We start from the raw sequence: 20024 nt of genomic DNA, 5'->3' as shown, positions 1-20024 counted from the left end.
TAAGCAATACCTCCCCCTCCTTTTGTTAGCCCATCTTTTCTGCTTTCAGTAATAAGTATGGCCTTTCTTAGCTATGTCAATGGCTTTCCTGTGGGGGAGGGCAGAAAATTTTACTGTTGTTTCATCCCTAGAGGATGAATGACAGCTAACCAGTGACTGTTGGAAAAATCACCCTCTCCCGGGAATGTGCCCCCTTTACTGGCTGTTGAATTTAGAGTGGTCAGCCTTGAAGGCATATGCACACACCTGTAACAAGTATAATTAAACCGTCAAGGTGAGGGGAGACATGGGGAGGCTTTGAGGGAGGGGAAGGAGGAGGAACAAGTAGATTTTAGTACATCCGTAGCAGTAAATATTTTTGCAAGTGTATTTGGTCTGGTACGAGTGTTTGAATCTGTGGACAAACATGGAGGAGGTGTACATCAGTGTATGCATGTAGAGGCACATATATGACATTAAGTATCTTCCTCAGTTGCTTTCTGCTTTATCCAGGGAAGATCTCTCAGTGGTTATGGACTTCACCAATTCCGGCCAGCTTACCCACGAATCTCCTGTCTCTGCTGGGGTACAGGCAACCAACAGGCCCATCCAGTCTTTTTACATGGCTTCTAGAGATCCGAGCTACAGTTGTCTACAGCAAACACTGTATCTGTTAAGGCTCCTCCTCGGTCTGCTGATCATGGAATCCTCATATTGACAGGAATGTTTTCTAGAGAGATGTTCAGGATCTACTGTTTATTTATGTGTGTATCATATACCATAAAGAAATAAGAGTATCATAACCACATTAAAAGATTAGTACTTGTATGCATACATACCTGAGTATTCTTTATGAACATAGACATGTTTTTTTTATTTAACACTACTAGATTTTTCCAAGGAGCAAAACTACTTTTGTTTAGTGGACTATCCACTAGAATATTTAAGAAGACTAAGACATATTTGTGTCGTAAAAATAAAACATTCTGTAGTACAGGGACATATAAACCTGGTGATTCCCTTTCCATTCCCTGATTTTCTCAAGATACATCAACATAACACATCAGTCAAAATACATCCTGCTTAACTTTTGAGTATTTCATTGTTTAAATATATTGTGACCTAATCAATTCTTTTGTAGATAATTACGTTTCTAGGTTATCTAGTTATAAACAACAATAATAGTGCATTTCATATGTTCCTTTTTGGCTCCATGTTTTAAGAAGTGAAATTCTAAAGTCAAAGAGTGTATATATTGACAACATGCTTTTAGAAGAACTAGCACTTTATATTCCCAGCAACAGCTTGACAACTGCCTAAAGCATTATCTTCAGACATAACTTTTGAGCCATTCTTTATGCAAGCAGCAAAAAAAAGATTTGCTTAGATTAGCAGTTGGCAGTGTTGCCTCCCTCACATTGCTGGGCAGTGTTATGTGGGTAGAACTAGGGTTGTACTTTAAATAGAAAAATTCCTGCCGGCTGGAGTTGGATGGGGCTAAAGAAGTGAAAACATACGGAAGATAAGTCTTTTGTAGATACGTGGAGATTGAAGAGCTGAATCTCAACATATTTTTTATTCTAGGTAAATGTCTACTAAAGTCCATGAATTTGGCCACTGAGAGATAGAAACAAACAAGACTGTTGGCAGAGTACAGCTGCAAGAAAGGATTGCTTGTTGCTTGTGTTTACTTGTTTGTTTTGCTTTGCTTTGTACGGAGACAGTCTGTCCTAAGGCTAGTCTGGAACTCCCATGTAGCCACGCATGGTCTTGAGTTCCTCAGTGCCCTGCCTCCACCTGAGTTCCGTGATTACAGGATGGCACCAGCATAACCAGTCTCTGCACGGCTGCAGGACTTATTTTATTAGTGTACTAGCTTCGGTGACTTGCAGTGTGTCGCCATCTGGCAAAGAAACCCCTAATCTGTCCATTTCCAAGTCAGAAATAATTACGAGCTCCTGAACCTAGAAGAGCTGTCTTGCGTGTGTGAGGTGGGGGAAGGATGGGAAAAGAGATTTGTCCGATCTAAATGACCCCCGAACTCAGGCGAGGTCTGGGCAGCTTCTGTAGTGTTGACATGTGAACGGACAGCGCAGACAGCAACCGTGGCTGTACACAGAAACACTAAGCTCGTCCTGCTTCGAGTACGGACGTTCTAGGAGTGCCATCCACTAGTTTACTGAGTAGAGCTACTCCGGATGATTCTAGGTTTGTTCTCAACTGTTTCAATTCCTGCACCCAACGGTTTTTAGTCTATTCTATACCGTCAGTCCCTTTCAGTATAAAGCGTACACACAGTAGACGTAAAATAACTTTGTATTTCAAAAATTAAAGATAAAACTGCTTCGTTTCATTGCACAAAGTAACTGTGTGGATGTGTGGTAAATGCGGGTGCCGGTGCTTGCAGAAGGTTTCTTGTGAGCTAAGCAGACCAGGGTTCTGGGACTCAAACCCTCCCTGGCTCTCTGTCTCACCAGCTGAGCTGATTCTCCAGTCCCTCAAAATAACTGTTTTAAACTTTGTATTTAAAGAAAAACTGCTTGTAAATATATGGCATCCTCAATTAAATAATGAACATTCAAATTAAAAGTAACTTATCTGTGTACCGTGTGGGAAAGTTATTAATATGCTTTCTTCAGTCTGAGTCAGATGCCCGAGCGAATTTCCTGCCTTCACTCGGCCTAATTCTTTCCAGCTTTACATTCTTCTACCGACTCCTACCTATTTCTCACACCCTCCTTCAGTATTGCACGCTCCCCATTTGGAGCGTGGAGTGTTTAACCCCTGAAGTTCCTCCAGTCTCCACGTGCCCTGCCCCGCCCCGAGTGCTCGTGCCTGTGCATTTGCTCAGTCACCCCTCTAGTCTCCGGACTGTCTAGCAGCTACTCTCAGATGGCCCCTTCCCTTTCCTTGGTCCCCTCCCCGATTCTGACCTTCGCATCCCCGGCTTGCTGCACCTCGCCCCCAATGCGCCCTTTCTAGCTTGCACCTACCCACCCAGTCCCATTCGCTTTCCGATCCCGTAACTCCTCCTTTCCCCGAAGCCCCGCCCCTACCACCCCGCTAGTCCCGCCCCTCACTGCACGTAACGTTTTTCGCTTCGCTTGGCCCCGCCCACCTCGCCTCCTGGCTCCTCCCCTGCAGCGCAGCCACAAGTCGGCTCCTGCGCGCTGACGTCACACGCCAGCGACATAGACGCGCGGGCCGTTCCCCTTTTCTCAGCAGTAGCCCTATGGTTTCAGGGCGGCAACGTGCGGTATCCTTACCTTGAACCTGTGCAGTTGCCCGCACGCCGGAATCCATAGTCACTGTGGCGAGGCGGGAGGATTTGGGCGGCAGGTAGCCTCCCAGTCCCACATGCTGCGGGTCCGCGTCCGGCCAAGCCACCTGGACCTGTGAAGTTGGGGGCGGTACCCAGGAACTCCCCCCTTGCAGCCGGCGTTTCCAAGGGGTCAGGAACCGCTGTGTTTGTTTCGTCCGCGTAGCCAGGGCCGGTTCCAGGGCACGGTGCCCGGCCCGAGGGTGGCAAGCTGTCGCGTCAGCTACGGTCCGGTGCCGGGTGTAGGAGTAGCAGCAGTCTGGGCTGTTGAGCGGCTGCTGGATAGACAGACTTGCTTTTTCTTACAGCATGTTATTTCCAAAATGCACCGTGGTGCCTCTGCCTTAAGTCCTATAGGAAGACACTGCCGCATCTAGACCGGTGCTTATGGTCGCCACTGTTATTCTGACTCAGGTCCAGTGTCATTGAGGTGAGTTGCACGTGGGGAAGCAGTGACAAGCAGAATGGTGAGCTCGCCACGAGTGAGGAGACCTGTATAGATCTTATGTAGAGTGCATGGATACTCGCCTTAAGTATTTGCACGTAAAGCACCTTCATCCCTTTAAATTGTTAACAGGGAGGACCTGTGTATGCCTCAAAGCAATTCTTTGGTATCCTAAAAAGTTAACGCACTCTTAATAGATGATAAGCTAATCTCAGTAGGGGAGGTGTCATTTAAATAGATAAGATGCCTTTGATCTTAACTGTATATTTTAATGAGAAAAAGAATAGCAGTTAACTGATTACCCTAAAGCCTAATGTATCGCTTCTCTTTCTAGGGTAGACACAATTTCCATGTGTAAAGTATTAAAAGTTTTACTACTTTAATAATTCAGTGTAACTTTGGGGAGGGGTCCTGGGGATTGGATTACAGGACCTCAGTTTGGCTCAGCCGGTGATCTGCCACTGAGTTATATGCCCCGCCCAATTTTTTCATTATTTCCTGTTCGATCTCCCTAGAAGCAGAAATATTATTGCCTACATAAATCACATCGGAAATGTTTGTGAAGGCTTAAAAGCTCTAGTCCATCTACGCCTTAATAAAGGGCTTTGCTTATGCTGCAGTAAGTAGAGGGGGTGGGCAGAGCCAGACAGAAAAAGAAATAGTTCTTTGTCTCTAGTTTCTGGGATCTAGAGCTCTACATTTAAAATTGCCTCTTGTTCTGGTGAAACCTGAGTAACCAATTTTGTGGCAAAACTGGTTTTTACACATTAAAAAAAAAAGGTCTGTTAGAAATCTGATAAAGGCTGTGGAACTTAACCACAGTTCTTTTGAGGTTGTGTTACTTATGCATTGGTACTGTAGCCCAAGTAGGTTTTGCTGTTCTAGTCTGCTGTCTTGTTTAAATCGTGGACAGATAGTTTGCACACATAGAAAATTTCTCTTTGCTTATTGGTCGTCTCTCCTATCAACTCCTCAGGTGTTGTCTGAGTATATTTACCAAGAAAAAAAAACCCCACATGCTTAAAAATATTAGCAATTCTCTATTTTGTTTTTTGTCTTCTCATAATTAAAAAAGAGAATTTTCCTTTCTGAGAAAACACATTGTCCCCTTTTTACTACTCAGGTTGTCTCTATTGTTTTGGAAGAACCTTGTATATAGATTTTTGCCTGCAGACAGTACCGAAAGACTTCTTGGCATCTGTTGTCACCTAGTCTTAATGTTTCCCTTCGGAATAAGTAACCTGTCCATCAAATATCTGAAACAGCCAACGCTTAATGTCTGTCATTGTGTGTTTTCCTGACTGATGGAGATCATGTTTTTTTACATTTCTATACTCTGAAAATTTTAATATGGGGTTCATAATATTGTATCAAACATTTGCCTATTTGAAACAATTCTTAGAAAAATGTAAAGGAGCCTATCTTATTCGACTAGAGTTGAGGAATATTTTTCTGAAGCACAATTGATATACTTAAAAAGAAACTAGATATTGTAGTACAAATTTAAATGTTAAGGTGGAGAGTTTGGAAATGGGAGATTATTCAAGGATGTTATTTTTCCCAGTACTAGGGATCAACCCTACCCAGGGCCTGGTGCATAGTCCGCACGTGCTTCTGCCTCCAACCTATACCACCCCCATCCTGTTCAGTATTTAAGTAGGGCCAACGAGATGGACCAGCAGATAAAGGCAGTTGCCACCAAGCCTGATGCCTGATGACCTTAGTTCAGTCCCCTTGACCCACTTACATAGTGGGAGAAAAAAAACAAACTCCCACAAGTTTTCATAGTGTACACACACACATACACACAGTCTCTCTCCACATAAACTATTTTTTATTTAAATAGGAGAAATTGATTTGCTCTGTGTCTTATATCACTGTTCATGGCTGATTAACATTTAATTTTGTTGTTTTGACTAATCAAATTCTAATACGTGTCCGTACAGATGTATTATATACTTGTGGGTTTGTGTGTACCTGCATATGTATATAAATAAATGCAGCTATGAATATATACATGCTTTTCTTTTGCCACCAAATAGAGTGTTTGGTAGTTGCCAGCTTTATACAAATCTAGATATATCTTAGAAGTGGGCTCCCCAGTTGAAAGATTGCCTGCCTCAGGCTGTCCTGTGGACCTGTCTGTGAGCATTTTCTTGATTACTGATTGGTTCGAGCTCAGTCTTCTGTGAGCGATGTCATCCTTAGGTAGGTGGCCTTGGGTTGTATAAAAAGCCAGCTGATGCAGGAGGTGTCTTTTATTAATTTTTATTTTATTTCACTTGAAATAGTTCTAGTATAACAATTTAGTTAGAAAGTCTCACAAGTATGAATGAAGTTGGTAGCTTCTGTTTTCCTTGTGATAAGTGAGGGTTCACTGCAGAAAAGGAGAGCTTGTCATGTGTTCTAAAACTCATTAACCATGAATCCTTGATTGCTCTGTATACCAGTGTTTATCATTATTTGATAATGATAATTATAAATTACTTAATTAGCATTATCTTTTTTCATCTTTTTTTCCAAGGACAGTAGATTTGGCTTTACTTGAATTAGAATCACAGAGCTTAGTATGTAGACAGCAGTAAGAGGAAATATAGGCATACTAATAGCTTCTGTCTTGTTGGTGTAGTCACTAGACCAGAACTGGCAACTAAATTTAGATAAAAAGCCAAACTGACAAATTTTGCTTTTTTCCTCTCTTGCCAAAAAATGTCTCCAAACAACAATGATTGTGAAATAAACTCATTATGTGATTATTATCTAATGTAATTTTGTTTATGGAGTTGAGTCCTTAAGATGAGTTTATCATGATTTGCTCTCTTAAGTAGCTCACTAATATGATACATTGAGCTTCCATGTTCTGGAGATAACATTACATTTTGGCTGGCATCCAAATGGCCATTACACTCTGCTGGCTTGATTCCGTGTAGGCCTCGTTTTCCTCTCTGCTTCACAGTGGAGGACTGGAGCTTTATGATAAGGTTTTAATTCCTCTTTCTCGTAAGGTTGCTAACATCATTTTCAATAGAGAAATTGAAATGGGATCTGATTATAATGTTTTTTAGAGTTGAGGAAGGTTCTTTGTCATATAATTTCATAAGCACTAATTACTAATTTTACTATAAGCTGGATGTTAACCTTTAGTTTTCAGGACTATATTAAGAATTCTGTAATTTAGGAAAGTTGAATCTTTTCAAAAGTAAAATTGCTGTCACCAGATGGAAAGGCAAAGAATCTAGTAGTAGTTCTATTCAGAAGACTGTTCTCCAGTCCTGAGTAAGTACTAATGGCAGTGAAGGAGTGCCTCAGCAGTAGGATAGGTGATCTTGTGAGAAAGAGACAGGGCTAGCAGGCAGAGAGCCAAAGCTTCCATCTTCTGTTGATGTGTACCGTCAGCAGTAGGTGTAGCCCAGACTTAGGACGGGTTTTCTTAACTCAAATAATCCAGATTTGGAGTGAGTCTTCCCACTTCAGATGTTCGAATCAAGAAAAGTCTCTCACAGGTGTGCCCAGCTGCTTGGGTTTTTCTGTTGATTCAGTTGATGTAATCAAGTTGACAACCAAGATTAGCCAAGTCACTAACCACTTTGTCTTGGTTGGATAATCTTTGAAGAAATAGGATAATCATACAAGTTCATATTAAGATGGGCACAGCGGTACACACTTGTAATCCCAACATATAGAATTGGGAAGGAGGTCAGTCAGTGTGAGGAAGGCATGACATTAATAACCTGCCTCAGAAATAAAGCCTTTATCTCTATGACAAATAAGAATCCCACTAAATAGGTTTTCCAAGCTAATAAAAAAGATTATGCAAGTAGAAATGGGCAAAGCACATAGAGAAAATACAAATGTTCAATAAATGTTGAAGAATTTTTCAGACTTACTAGTAAGAAAAAGAATCAAAAGGCAACACGATTTGTCAAACAAAGAACAACTTGACACATGCCTCAGGTAGTTAGTATATTGCTTCAGTTACTCTTGGAAGTGTTCAAGTTCACACTTGTCTATTTACATTGTCTGGTCAGTTATAGATACAGATTTCAACAGTGCAGGGCAGTGGTTCTTACCCTTCCTAATGCTGCGACCCTATAATACAGTTTCTTATGTTGGGGTGACCCCAACCATTAAAGTATTTTTGTTGCTACTTCATTACTGCAAGTTTGCTACTATTATGAATCATAATGTAAATATCTGATATGCAACCTATTTGAAAGAGGTCTCAACCCACAGGTTGAGAAAAACTACTATGTGGTTCTGTGACAGGTAAAAACCAGGATTTAGGTTCTGTCTTGGTGCTTTATTGCTGTGAAGAGACGCCATGACTGAGACTTGTAATAAAGCTTGTGGGTGGGGGCTTGCTTATGGTTTCAGAGGGTTAGTCAGTATCATAACAGGAGCATGGCAGCAGGTGAGAAGACCTAGTATGAAACCAGAGCAGTAGCTAACAGCTTTGCGTCCTGATCCATCAGCAAGCCTATGAGGTGATGGAGTGGGGCGCTTGGCTTGGTATGGGCTTTCCTCTTCAAACTAAGCCATACCTTCTCCAACAAGGTCACACTTCTCCAGCAAAAACACCTCCTATCCTTCTAAAGAGTTCCTTGGGGACATTCTCCTATTAAACCACCACAAGCTCCAAGGTTCTCCTCTTCTTTTTAAAAAACAAAGTTTATTATAATTGTGTGCATATGTACTTATCATGTATTTGAGTGCAGGCATGCTCAAGTGTGGAGGTCAGACAACTTTGTGGAGTTGTCCTTCTTCCAAGGATCAAACTCTGGTGTCCAGGCTTGCCTGGAAAGTGCCTTTAGCCCGGTGAGTCTGCCATCTTGCTGACCCTGATTTTTAACTTTTTCACCTTTGTTTCTCCGCTGATTATGTATATATATATACATGCACACACACACACACACACACACACACACACACACACACACACACACGATTTATTTATTTATTTTATATATGTGAGTACACTGTCCTATCTACAGACATACCAGAAGAGGGCATCAGATCCCATTACAGAAGGTTTTGAGCCACCATGTGGTTGCTGGGATTTGAACTCAGGACCTGTGGTAGAGCAGTCAGTGCTCTTAACCACTGAGTCATCTCTCTCTCCAGCCTCATCTGTATTATTTTTATTAAATACAATAATGCTACTGATTTATGTAGGAAAAGATCGCCTTTATGTGTCTGTACTATTAGTATGTTTAGTATTGGATATTTCAAACCATTATAATAAAGCTGAAACCACTATTTCTTTTTGTTTTGTTCTAAGTTTGACTTTCAGTCAAGATGTTAGATATCATTTTGTTAAAAGTTGCTTAATCTCTGTCAACTCTCTCTTTGTGTGTAGCATATGTATAAAAATGCCTTAGGAAAAAACCATGGAGAAGTATGTTAGACTACAGAAGATTGGAGAAGGTTCATTTGGAAAAGCTGTTCTTGTTAAATCTACAGAGGATGGCAGACATTATGTTATTAAGGAAATTAACATCTCGAGAGTAAGTATGATTTTAGTTCAGTTGCACAAGTAATAATCTGGGTATGATGAGACATTTTTATTGTCCTATCATGTAACCTAATGAGAAATGTGTGACCTAATGAGAAAGAGAGCTGTAATTCCACTAAGGACTACTATACTTACTGTCCTGTAACTTAATTTAGATTAGGCACCCTGAAAGAGCTTCAATCACAGATTCACTTCTTTTTAACTTTCAGATTTGAGTGTGTGCATAATTGCACTGTATTAGTATCATCTTTAGCACTCTCTTATTGGCAGACTTTCAAATTTCTTATTAGTAGTTTTACTATTTTACTTTTTCTTCCCATTTAAGATGTCTGATAAAGAAAGGCAAGAATCAAGGAGAGAAGTTGCTGTGTTGGCCAACATGAAGCATCCAAATATTGTCCAATATAAAGAATCATTTGAAGGTCAGATCTATTTTGCAAACATTTAAAATACGCTCTAAGACACTTATAACTTTTGAATATTTTCCTTGTAAGAAATTATTTTGTAAATGTATTTTAGGAAAAAAATGCTTTTTATTGGATGTTCTCTGTATTGACGTTTCAGATGTTATCCCCTTTTGCCCCAATCCCATCCTCCCTCCCTCTCCCATTGCCTCCATTAAGGTGCTCCCTCTTCCAGCTGCCCTCTCCCACCTCAGCACCTTGGCATTCCCCTACACTCGGAAAATGAGCCTTTGCTGCACCAAAGTTCTCTCCTCCCATTGATGCCAGAGAATGCTATCCTCTGCTGCATATGCATATGGGGTTATGGGTCTCTTCAATTGAACTCATTGGTTGGTGTTTTAGTCCCTGGAAGCTGTGGTGGGTTTGGTTAGTTGATCATTTTGTTCTTCTCATTGAGGTTGCAGACCTTTTTAGCTCCTTCAGTCCTTTCTCTAACTCCTTCATTGGAATTCCCGTGTTCAGTCCGATGATTATCTGCAGGCATCCTCCTCTGTATCAGTATGGCTCTGGCAGAGCCTTTAAGGAGGCATCCACATTAGGTTTCTGCCACTGAACACTTCTTGGCATCAGCAGTAGTGCATGGGTTTAGTGGCTGCATATGGGATGGATCCCCAGGTGAGGCAGTCTCTGGATGGTCATTTCTCCAATCCCTGTTCCTCTATTTGTCCCATTATTTCCTTCCATGAGTGTTTTGTTCTCCCTTCTAAGAAGGACTGAGGCATCCACCTCTGTCCTTCCTTCTCTTCAAGTTTCATAATTTCTGTGAATTCTTTCTTGGGTATTCAGAACTTTTAGGGCTAGTTTCTGCTTATCAATGAGTACATATCATGAGTATTCTTTTGTGACTGGGTTACCTCACTCAAGTTCCATTCATTTGCCTAGGAACTTGATGAAGTCATTGTTTTTAATAGCTGGGTAGTACTCCATTGTGTAAATGTACCACAATTTCTGTATCCATTCCTCTGTTGAAGGACATCTGGGTTCTTTTCAGTTTCTGGCTATTATAAATAGGACTGCTATGAACATGGTGGAACATGTGTCCTTGTTAGATGTTGGAGCTTCTTTTGGGTATATGCTCAGGAGTGGTATAGCTGGGTCCTCAGGTAGGACTATGTCCAATTTTCTGAGGAACCACCAGACTGATTTCCAGAGTGGTTATACCAGTTTATCATCCCACCAACAGTGGAGAATCTCCACATCCTCGCCAGCATCTGCTTTCACCTGAATTTTTGAGTTTAGCTATTCTGACTGATGTGAGGTAGAATCTCAGGGTTGTTTTGATTTGCATTTTCCTGATGAATAAGGATGTTGAGCATTTCTTTAGGTGCTTCTCAGCCATTTGATGTTCCTCAGTTGAGAATTCTTTGCTTAGCTCTGTACCCAATATTTAATAGGATTATTCTGTTCTCTAGAGTCTGATTTCTTGAGTTCTTTGTATATATTGGATACTAGCCCTCTATCAGATGTAAAATTGGTAAAGAAAGAAATCAAACACTTTTTAGAATTTAATGAATATGAAGGCACAACATATGCAAACTTACGGGATACAAAAAATGTGTGGGTTTTTTTTTTTTTTTTTTGTTTTTTTAATGTATATACATGTAAGTAGAGTTTGATTCTAGGACAGTACTGACACCAGACAGTCTTCTAATGCTGTCTCAGTGTTATCACTTAAAAAGAAGCAGTGGACTGTAAACATTTGGAGGGCAAATTAACAATAATTAACCTTTTACTGATGCTGAGAAAATATTCTGATCCTGAGTCTTAAAAATGATTTTCTTTTTTTTGACAATTACCTACGTGTGTAATTAATTTCATGGAGTTTTACACGCACCACTTTGTTCTTCTAACACTCTCTTCCTACTCTCACACCCCTTCTCTTCCAGTGAGCCACTGACTTAATTAGGGTTGTTTACTGAATCTTGGGCATTTTACCAGTGATTACACCTTTGAAGAAAACTTCTAGCGACCAGTGAGTGCCGGTGCTTTGTCTAGGGATGAGTCTCTCCATGTGCCCCTCCCCTGTCCATCCTAGAGTATTAACAGGCTCTGTCTTCACCTAGAAGTACTGGAATGATTCGAAAGGGGAGGCTTATTCTTTCGATGTGGAAGTAGTTCCTGCTGGTTATAACATCCAGAACGTATTGGCATTCATAACTACAAGCTCTCAGTTCCCTCATTTCCCCGCTCTCGAACTCCCTCGGAATTAGCGTGTTTGACAGCTCACTGTTTATTCCTAGCCTGTTTTCTGTGCCTACACAGCACATTCCGTGGTAGGCAAACAAAGTTCTTGTTTCTTTTTCTTCTGCTCTGTGACTCAAAAGGAGTGGTAGTCTTTGAAGTAGCAATCAGTCGTTGCTTAGTGTATAGAAAGAAGCTTGAAGCCCTCTAATCCGGTTCACATCAGACACTGCCTGCAGGTAGTGTCATGTTGCCCAGATCGGGGACAGTGTTTCACACTGTCCTGCTTTTAAACTGAGCAGCAAGTTGAATTTCTGCCAACAAAGGTACCAATGGACTGTCCTATGACCTCCTATAAGATCTGAGTAATTTGCTACAGCAGTTCACAGAACTCCAGGAGTCACTGTACTTAAATTTATAATAAACATGAGACATACACATACACACACATACATCTTCTATAATGAACACACATACACATCCCAAACTGGTAGAAAACAGCAGTCAAAACCTCTGGGGTGTTCTGGCTTCTAAACTAAGAGGTAAAGAAAAGAGTGCTAGGACGAGCCATGCTGTGCTTGTCCGCTCTTCTGACTCACATAGTCGCCCTTCCCTGCCCTGCCCTTGTGTTCTCTGAGGGTCTTTGTCACTTGGCTTGCCTGGTCTTGGTTTCTGTTTAAATTGAAACTGTTTCTACTTAGAATGGTTGCTTTGGGTTTTAGGGGGTCTTTAAAATCTCATGAGCTTCTTAGTGATAATGGGGTTTTTGTGTATCTGTAGTCTTGTGCAAAGTAATCTGTGAGACAGGTGGAAATCAGATATTAGAAGGAATGCACATACATTATGTCTTTATGTCTCTCGTAGAAAGTACTATTCTGTTAACTATATATTTAAATAACTATTGGCTGTGGATCCTGCAAGACACCTGCAGTACTGGTACTAGGGAGGTAGGATCAGGAGGCTTGTGAGTGAGGCCAGCCTAGGCAGTGATTGGAGACTTTGACAAGCATGCAGGCAGCAGGTTGATGGATGGGAGGAAAAGTGGAGGAGGTTGGAAGGAGGGAACAATAATAATTTTTACCTCTAAATAATAGGTATGTGAGTAGCATAAAGTATAACTAGTTCATGTGCTGTATCCCCACCATTTCTCAAATGTCTTTGTGTGCTGTGTAACCTCCCACAGTCCCACTCCCTTCCCCGTGCTCCAGTACTGGAGCTCAAACCTGGAGCTTTACATGTTCTGAGCAAGCACGTCCTCTAAGTTACATCTCCACCTTTGATATGGGATCTTGCAGATCCTAATAGACATTAGCCTCAAGCTTGCAGCTTGTCGTCTTCTGCCTCCTAGCACCACACTTAGCTTACAAATCATAGACAGTCTGCTTCCAGCTATCTTTGAGAGACCATCATTCTTTTCTTGTTAACTCAAGGAGTTAAGTCTTGTTACTGTCCTTTAATGGTCCAGGCATTAATAAGTATAGAAATGGTGTCATACCATGTGCGGCTGTGGATTGGATAGAGGTTTTTCTCAGTGTCGTTTTTAAGGTTTATTTTAATTCTATATGTGTGTTTGCCTCTATATCTAAATGTAATGGTGCCTTTTTTGCTGCTCTTGGAGGTCAGATCCCATGAAATTTGAGTTATCAGTGATTGTAATCCAGCATGTGGGTCTCTGCAAGTGCTTAACCACTCAGTCTTCTCTCCAGCCCCATTCTAGTTTGTCATTTCTAGCATATACATTTAGATTTTCTTTCTCCCCAGTCATAGTCACACAGATTCCTGTTTAATCTAGGTAAGTTTCTAGTCCTAATGATGTCTTATCGGCAGTGTATCACAAGAGCATAGAAGAACCCTCCCGAAGAGTGCCACCACAAAGTGAGAGAAATGAGTGTTTCTAGAAACACAGCCATTGTGCGTGCCATAAGGACATGAGGAGGAGCATCACCCTTTCAGTTGTGATAGTCTCCTTAGCCATTGTTCAACAAATGTTACTCGTGATATTGACCACTCTTCTTTTGTTAAAAAGTTGGTGGTAGAAGGAATGATTGTTTTCTAGGCCTTTCTCCATGCATAAAGATATAAAAGTATAAAAACTCTCAAAGTGATTGTGGCTCTGTACCATCTTCATGCCACTAACAAATATGCACAGTTTGTTTGTTTGTTGGCATAGAATAAAGGAATCCCCAAGGTTGGAGGTAGAGACTGTCTATTTGATATTTAATTGTTAGAGTTCATTATAGTATTTATTGCTGTGTTTATGTTTGGTGAACAATTCAACTGAATAGTTCAAAGCTGAAAACTAGTGGTTATTTCAAATAGAAGATATGGACTCTGAAAATTTGTTGGGAAAACATGATTTTATATATAACTGTCAATGTCTAGTGCATCAGCGGGGTCTCGAGTGTAGCATTAACCAGGATGGGGACACAGCCACGTCAGCCAGCGCACACTTTATTCAGAGTTTCAGCATCTTTTATACAGAAGGCAGAGTAATGGTTGTCCACGGTTTCTCCTTCTCAGCAGGTGCTCTTTCCCTAGCAATAGTTTATCTTGGTTCAAGGTGACCCAAACCTCCTGCAGACTGAGGAATCTGCAGTCTGCTGTTAGATGTACTGCTTAATTAAACTATAAGCAAAGTTATTTTCTTATAAAAAAAGGATGGTGAAGGCCACTTCCTCAGGTTCGCAGCTTTCTTGGCAAAACGTCAGGATTCTCTGAAGAGAAATATGTTTACTCTTTGTTACTCTTTGTCCCAGTATGCTGGGATTCTCAGATATCCTTACTTGCCTCTAGCAGCTAGCAATCTGGGAGTAGTCTGCTCGTGCCTTTTCTCTACATATAACATTTAAGGAAATTGAACAAAAGTATGTTGGTTTGTATTTTATTTATGTTCTCAGAGTGTTAAGGTCAATAAGGTCAGTATGAACAGTTCTCTACTCAGATGGTGTATTGGTGGAAAAATGGTCAGTAACAGAGTTGCATCAAACTTCGGTCATGGGCTGGCGAGGTGGCTCAGCAGTTAAGAGCACTGACTGCTCTTCCAAAGGTTCTGAGTTCAAATCCCAGCAACCTCATGGTGGCTCACAACCATCTGCAATGGGATCTGATGTCCTCTTCTGGTGTGTCTGAGAACAGCAACACAGTACTCATACATAAAATAAATAAATAAATAAATAAACCCCTCAGTCATTGTATAACCTGCATAGGCAGAGTATCTAGACTTTATGCCCTAACATTTTGAAGATGGTCTATTTTTTGTTCAGATGATGCTTTTTAGCAAGTCTTTAAGTAACTTAATTTAGCTATGTTTTTGATGCTACATTTTAAAAATGGAACTGAATGTTTATATTTTGTAGAAAATGGCTCTCTCTACATAGTGATGGATTACTGTGAAGGAGGTGATCTGTTTAAACGAATAAATGCTCAGAAAGGCACTTTGTTCCAAGAAGATCAGGTGGGTTGTCACGGAGGAGCTTGATTGCTATCTGGTTACCAAGAAGCAACTCAAAGTATGATTTTGCATGTATTCATGTGGTGGTGGGAGGGGCACATGGGGCAGGGGATAGAGTCTTATGTAGCTTAGGCTGGCCTGGGACTTCTAATCATCCCACCTCTACCATTTGGATGCTGAGACTATGGACTTGTGCCCCCACACCCGCTGGATATACTCATTTTACCTATGGATGCTAATTGTAATTGCTAGGGCAGGCTGGTATTAGATGTGATTTTTTTTTAGTCATATCTCCAATTAGCTAACATCTTTGTTTAGTTCCCTGCCTCATTTCATACCAATACCATATTCTTGTATATAGAGTATAAATTACATCTCACATGCATATGTATGTGTGTGCATGTGCTTATGCATATGTAGCCTAATTATTCATTATAACTGGTTAATTATTCTGTGTCCTGTCAGTCTGGCTTGTTGCTGCCAGAACATACCTTCCAGGAGGATAGCCCTGCTAAATAACTCAAGTTCTAGAAGCTTATACTTGCCACTGTTGGAAATCTGATTTGACTACTGAGGTCTCTAAAATGTGGCCCACCTTACCTAAGCAGCCTTATTTTTAGATATTTTTTCATAAATCTGTTGCCGTCTATTTTGGCAGATATTTATGGAGCATGCATTTTCTGTTCTTGAGATTTGTTTTTGTACATTTACCTTCTTTTCTTTGTATTTTATCCTTATTATTTTTGTAGCATCTTTCCTCACCTGCCTTATTCTACTTTTTTGTTATTTAAAGTTCAGCTGGCTAGTAGCAAGGCCGCTCCAGCAGTGTGTTTGACAATCCACGGAGATGTGGAGTTGGTAACTGATATAAAATACACATACTCACACACACACTTAATGGATGAAACAAAGTCCCAACAACTTTATTTTCTCTTAGTCCCTATGTATCTTAATGAAATTCTCTATGCATGGAAAAAATATCACATTGCAACCAGTTCTTAATCATGAGTTTCAGTCATACACAATGATTAAAAAGTTCATAGTTTTAAAAACAAGTTATTTAAAGTACCATACCTGATTGTTCAGTTTACCATGTGGTTTCTTCCCACAGTACATCTGTGTTCTAAAGTAATAGTTTTTCTATTACAGATTAACATAATTTAAGCAAGTAAAATATTTTAAACAGTTTCTCTTGTACTAGCAGGTAGCAATTTTTAGTTACAAGAAAGGAAATAGACATCATATTATTCCTTTATAACACAACTCTTATTCACCTAAGATAGTTAACCATCAACTTATTCTTACATTGTTTTCATCATAAAGTAATGGATAGTCAATTAAAGAACTTTATCTCGGAGATCTTTTTCTTAAGACAACAGAAGGGGAAGAATCTATTCTATCTACATGCTGCATAGCTTTAAGTCTTCTAGGTGCACACCAAAGCTCGTCAGCAAATTTATAATCATAAGACCAGGACAATCAGATTTTACAATGGACACAGAAGCTCAAGTTTAGCAGTGGCACTGAAATCCAGTAACTTGGCTTATTAGCCTGTCTCCTGTAGGTGAGACTAGTGTGCCCTTTGTAGCCTGGCTCATGTTATTTATTTATTTATTTTTATTTTTGCTTCAAAGCAGCTGGCCAAACATCCTGACCTGATTTAATTCATTCATTATACATAAAAATCACCTTGACCTAATCTTCTTAACCATACATATTTTTAATTTTTCTCAGAAATCTTCCATAAATCATTAATCTATCTGAGTGGCATTGCTTTTTGGGAACTTACCACTATTGTTATGTATTGTGATTGCATTGCGCAATGGGCACTTAGAACCCCCCCCCCCCCAAGGATATTCATACAAGGCAAACAAACAAGGTGACCAAGGCAGCAGCAAGCGCAGTAGCATGGGGTCTTCCGGGATAGGGCCCTTGGGGCTTTCTTTGCTTCTTTGAGTTGTTTTCTTCAGGCTCCGGTAGTGACGTCAGCTCCTCCTGCCGTATGGCTACTGCCAATCAACTTTACATTTTTCAGCTGATTGTCTTTGGTCTTTTCAGTCTTCAGATCCTGGTGCATTTGTTTGCCTGTTTTTGTATCAGATAATGGAGGGGTGGTATTTGTTCTTTTAACTTTTATGACTAGACACTTTCTCTTTTTCAATAGACAAGGAATCTAAGAGAGCTTAAGTAATGTTTCCCAAAGTGTATAGCAGGTTTTGAACCTACTTGTATTTAACTTAGACGTTTGTCTTTTTAAAAAGTCCTAAAAAGTCCCACTATGAAGAACTTTGAGACAGAGGCCTCTTTCCCTGTTGCTCTGTTCCTCAGATTGCTGCTTAGTTGGTGCATTTACCTTTAGGCTTTTCATTATCTGGTGGCTGAGTTGGCTCTTCTGTATCTTTAAGACTAGAACATCACGTTCCCTGGAATTACTGAGTTACTTGCTCACCTCTCCAACAGTCTTGAAGCCCCAGTCCAGCCCTCTATCTATTTATTTGCTTGCAAATAACTTCTTGCTTTATTACTATAGTGGGAAAGTTGAGGTAAGAAACCATATGGCTGTTAAGCCTAAGCTTTATATTCTATGCCCCCTACCTCTTTCCCTTTTATTTTTATTTATTTTTTGTTGTTGTTGTTTTGTTTTCGGACACAGGTATTTTCTGTGTAGCCCTGACTGTACTGGAACCCACTATGTAGATCAAGTTGGCCTCAAACTCAGAGATTCACCTGCCTGTTTCCTGGAGGCTAGGGTAAAAGGTGTGCGCCACCACTGACCAATCTCTCTTACTCTTTTTAGAATCAATTTGCTGATCCCTAATTTATGAGTTCTTTTAGTAACTTTGCAAAGCTAGTTCCTGCACATATCTGTACATTGCTGACTATTTTTATCAAAAAGAGCAGATATGACAAACACTGTCACAGAAGTCTGTGACGAGCTGCTGGCACGCTCCCTTCTAGTTTTCACAGCAGCTGGACTGCACTTAGCCTTCCTTCCCTCGTCTGTGTTTCCTCCTGACCCCTCCTGACCGTTCCTTATGTTCCTCCTTACTTAGCCTATGTCTAGCCTGCAGCTAGTGAGCCTTCTGTTGCCACCTCAAGTGAGGGGGATGTTCCGTCAGGAAAATTATTTTTAAATTAATTTTTATATGACTTTAAGTGTATTATGTGTTCCTTAAGAATACTAAAAGAGGGGTAACAGGTACAGCTTGTTACCTTTTATTATTGCCATGAAGGTGTTTTACATTTTATATAGCAAAGTTAACTTAAGATTTTGGGAAGGTGATATTTTCTGTGTTCTGTTTTAAAAATCATGTGTCAGTCAAAAGTTATTAAAGATTGACCTATATTTCATTTTATCACTATACATTTAAAATACTGTTCATTTGGAATTATTTGGTCTGAAAACTAAGGTAGAAATTAAGTTGTTTTACTTCTAAGTGATAATTCCAGACAGGGCTTATATGTAGTAAATGTGGTTAGAGATATTAGATAAATTTTAAATTTCTATTCTGATAATTTTCCTTTTGTAATTTCTATGTATATTGAAAATATATAGAAAAAGAGATAAGCCTAACAAATTTGCTACCAGTCTATTAGAAAGTATACATTATCTTTAATTTTCATTCTTCAGGTTTCTTTTCATATTTATTTTGCTCTGTGTGACACTTATTATATGTTATACCCATTTCTGTTGTCAGTTGCCTTGAATACCTACAAGTGTTAGTATCTGCAAAGTACAAAGAAGTTTTAGCTTAAATGGCTTTAATCCAATGTTTCTCTCTAGATTTTGGACTGGTTTGTACAGATATGTTTGGCTTTGAAGCATGTACATGATAGAAAAATTCTTCACCGCGACATAAAGTCACAGGTATGTTCTGTTTTTTTTTTTTTTATCAATTTTATTGGATATTCTCTGTATTTACATTTCAAATGTTATATCCCCCCCCACTCCCTTCCCTCTTCCTCAACTTGCTTCCATGAAGGTGCTCCCTCTCCCAATCACCCTCTCCACCTCAGTGCCTTGGCTGGTTGATGATGTTGTTCTTCCCATGAGATTGCAAACCTTTCAGCTCCTTCAATCCTTTCTCTAGCTCTTTCATTGAGGCCCCTGTGTTCAGTCTGATGGTTAGCAGCAAGCATCTTTGTATCTATATGACTCTGGCAGAGCCTCTGAGGAGACATCCATGTCTGGTTCTTGCCAGTAAACACTTCTCGGCATCAGCAATAGTGCTTGGGTTTGGTGGTTGCATATGGGGTGGTTCCCCAGGTGAGGCAGCCTCTGTAGATCTTTTCTTCAATCCCTGCTCCTCTATCTGACCTTGTATTTCCTCCCCTATTTTGTTTTCCCTTCTAAGAAGGACTGAGGCATCCACATTCTAGTCTTCCTTCTTTTTGAGCTTCATAAGTTCTGTGGATGGTTTCTTGGGTATTCGGAGCCTTTTGGGGGGCTAGTATCTGCTTATAAGTGAGTGCATACCATGAGTGCCGTAGGTATGTTCTTGTTGGCCTGAAACGCCCAAACTGGCTCCAAACTCTCAGTGACGCTCAGACTTTGGCATCCCAAGTACTGGGATCACAGGAGTGAGCCTCCATGCCAGGCAGTAATTGTGTACTTTGTTTTCTCTAACTAGTGGTCATTTACATATTTCTGGATAGATTTTCTATCGAATTAG

The 20024-nt window shown here is 40.2% G+C and overlaps 1 protein-coding gene across 1 annotated transcript in view; it reads left to right on the top strand.

Moving 5' to 3' along the window:
• The first annotated feature begins 3263 nt into the window (after window positions 1-3263).
• The window catches only part of NEK1 (NIMA related kinase 1), a 133334-nt gene continuing 116573 nt past the window's right edge, over window positions 3264-20024 (top strand). Inside the window, exons 1-5 of the mRNA XM_080928742.1 lie at window positions 3264-3728; window positions 9100-9247; window positions 9581-9677; window positions 15257-15354; window positions 19136-19219. Of these exons, the coding sequence (XP_080784868.1) occupies window positions 9131-9247; window positions 9581-9677; window positions 15257-15354; window positions 19136-19219 (396 nt within the window). The 5' untranslated portion in view covers window positions 3264-3728; window positions 9100-9130. The remainder of the gene's footprint in view (window positions 3729-9099; window positions 9248-9580; window positions 9678-15256; window positions 15355-19135; window positions 19220-20024) is intronic.

This window comes from Micromys minutus, assembly GCF_963924665.1.
Source record: "Micromys minutus genome assembly, chromosome: 14".
Lineage (NCBI taxonomy): Eukaryota > Metazoa > Chordata > Mammalia > Rodentia > Muridae > Micromys > Micromys minutus.
This window is presented reverse-complemented; position numbering and strand designations above follow the sequence as displayed.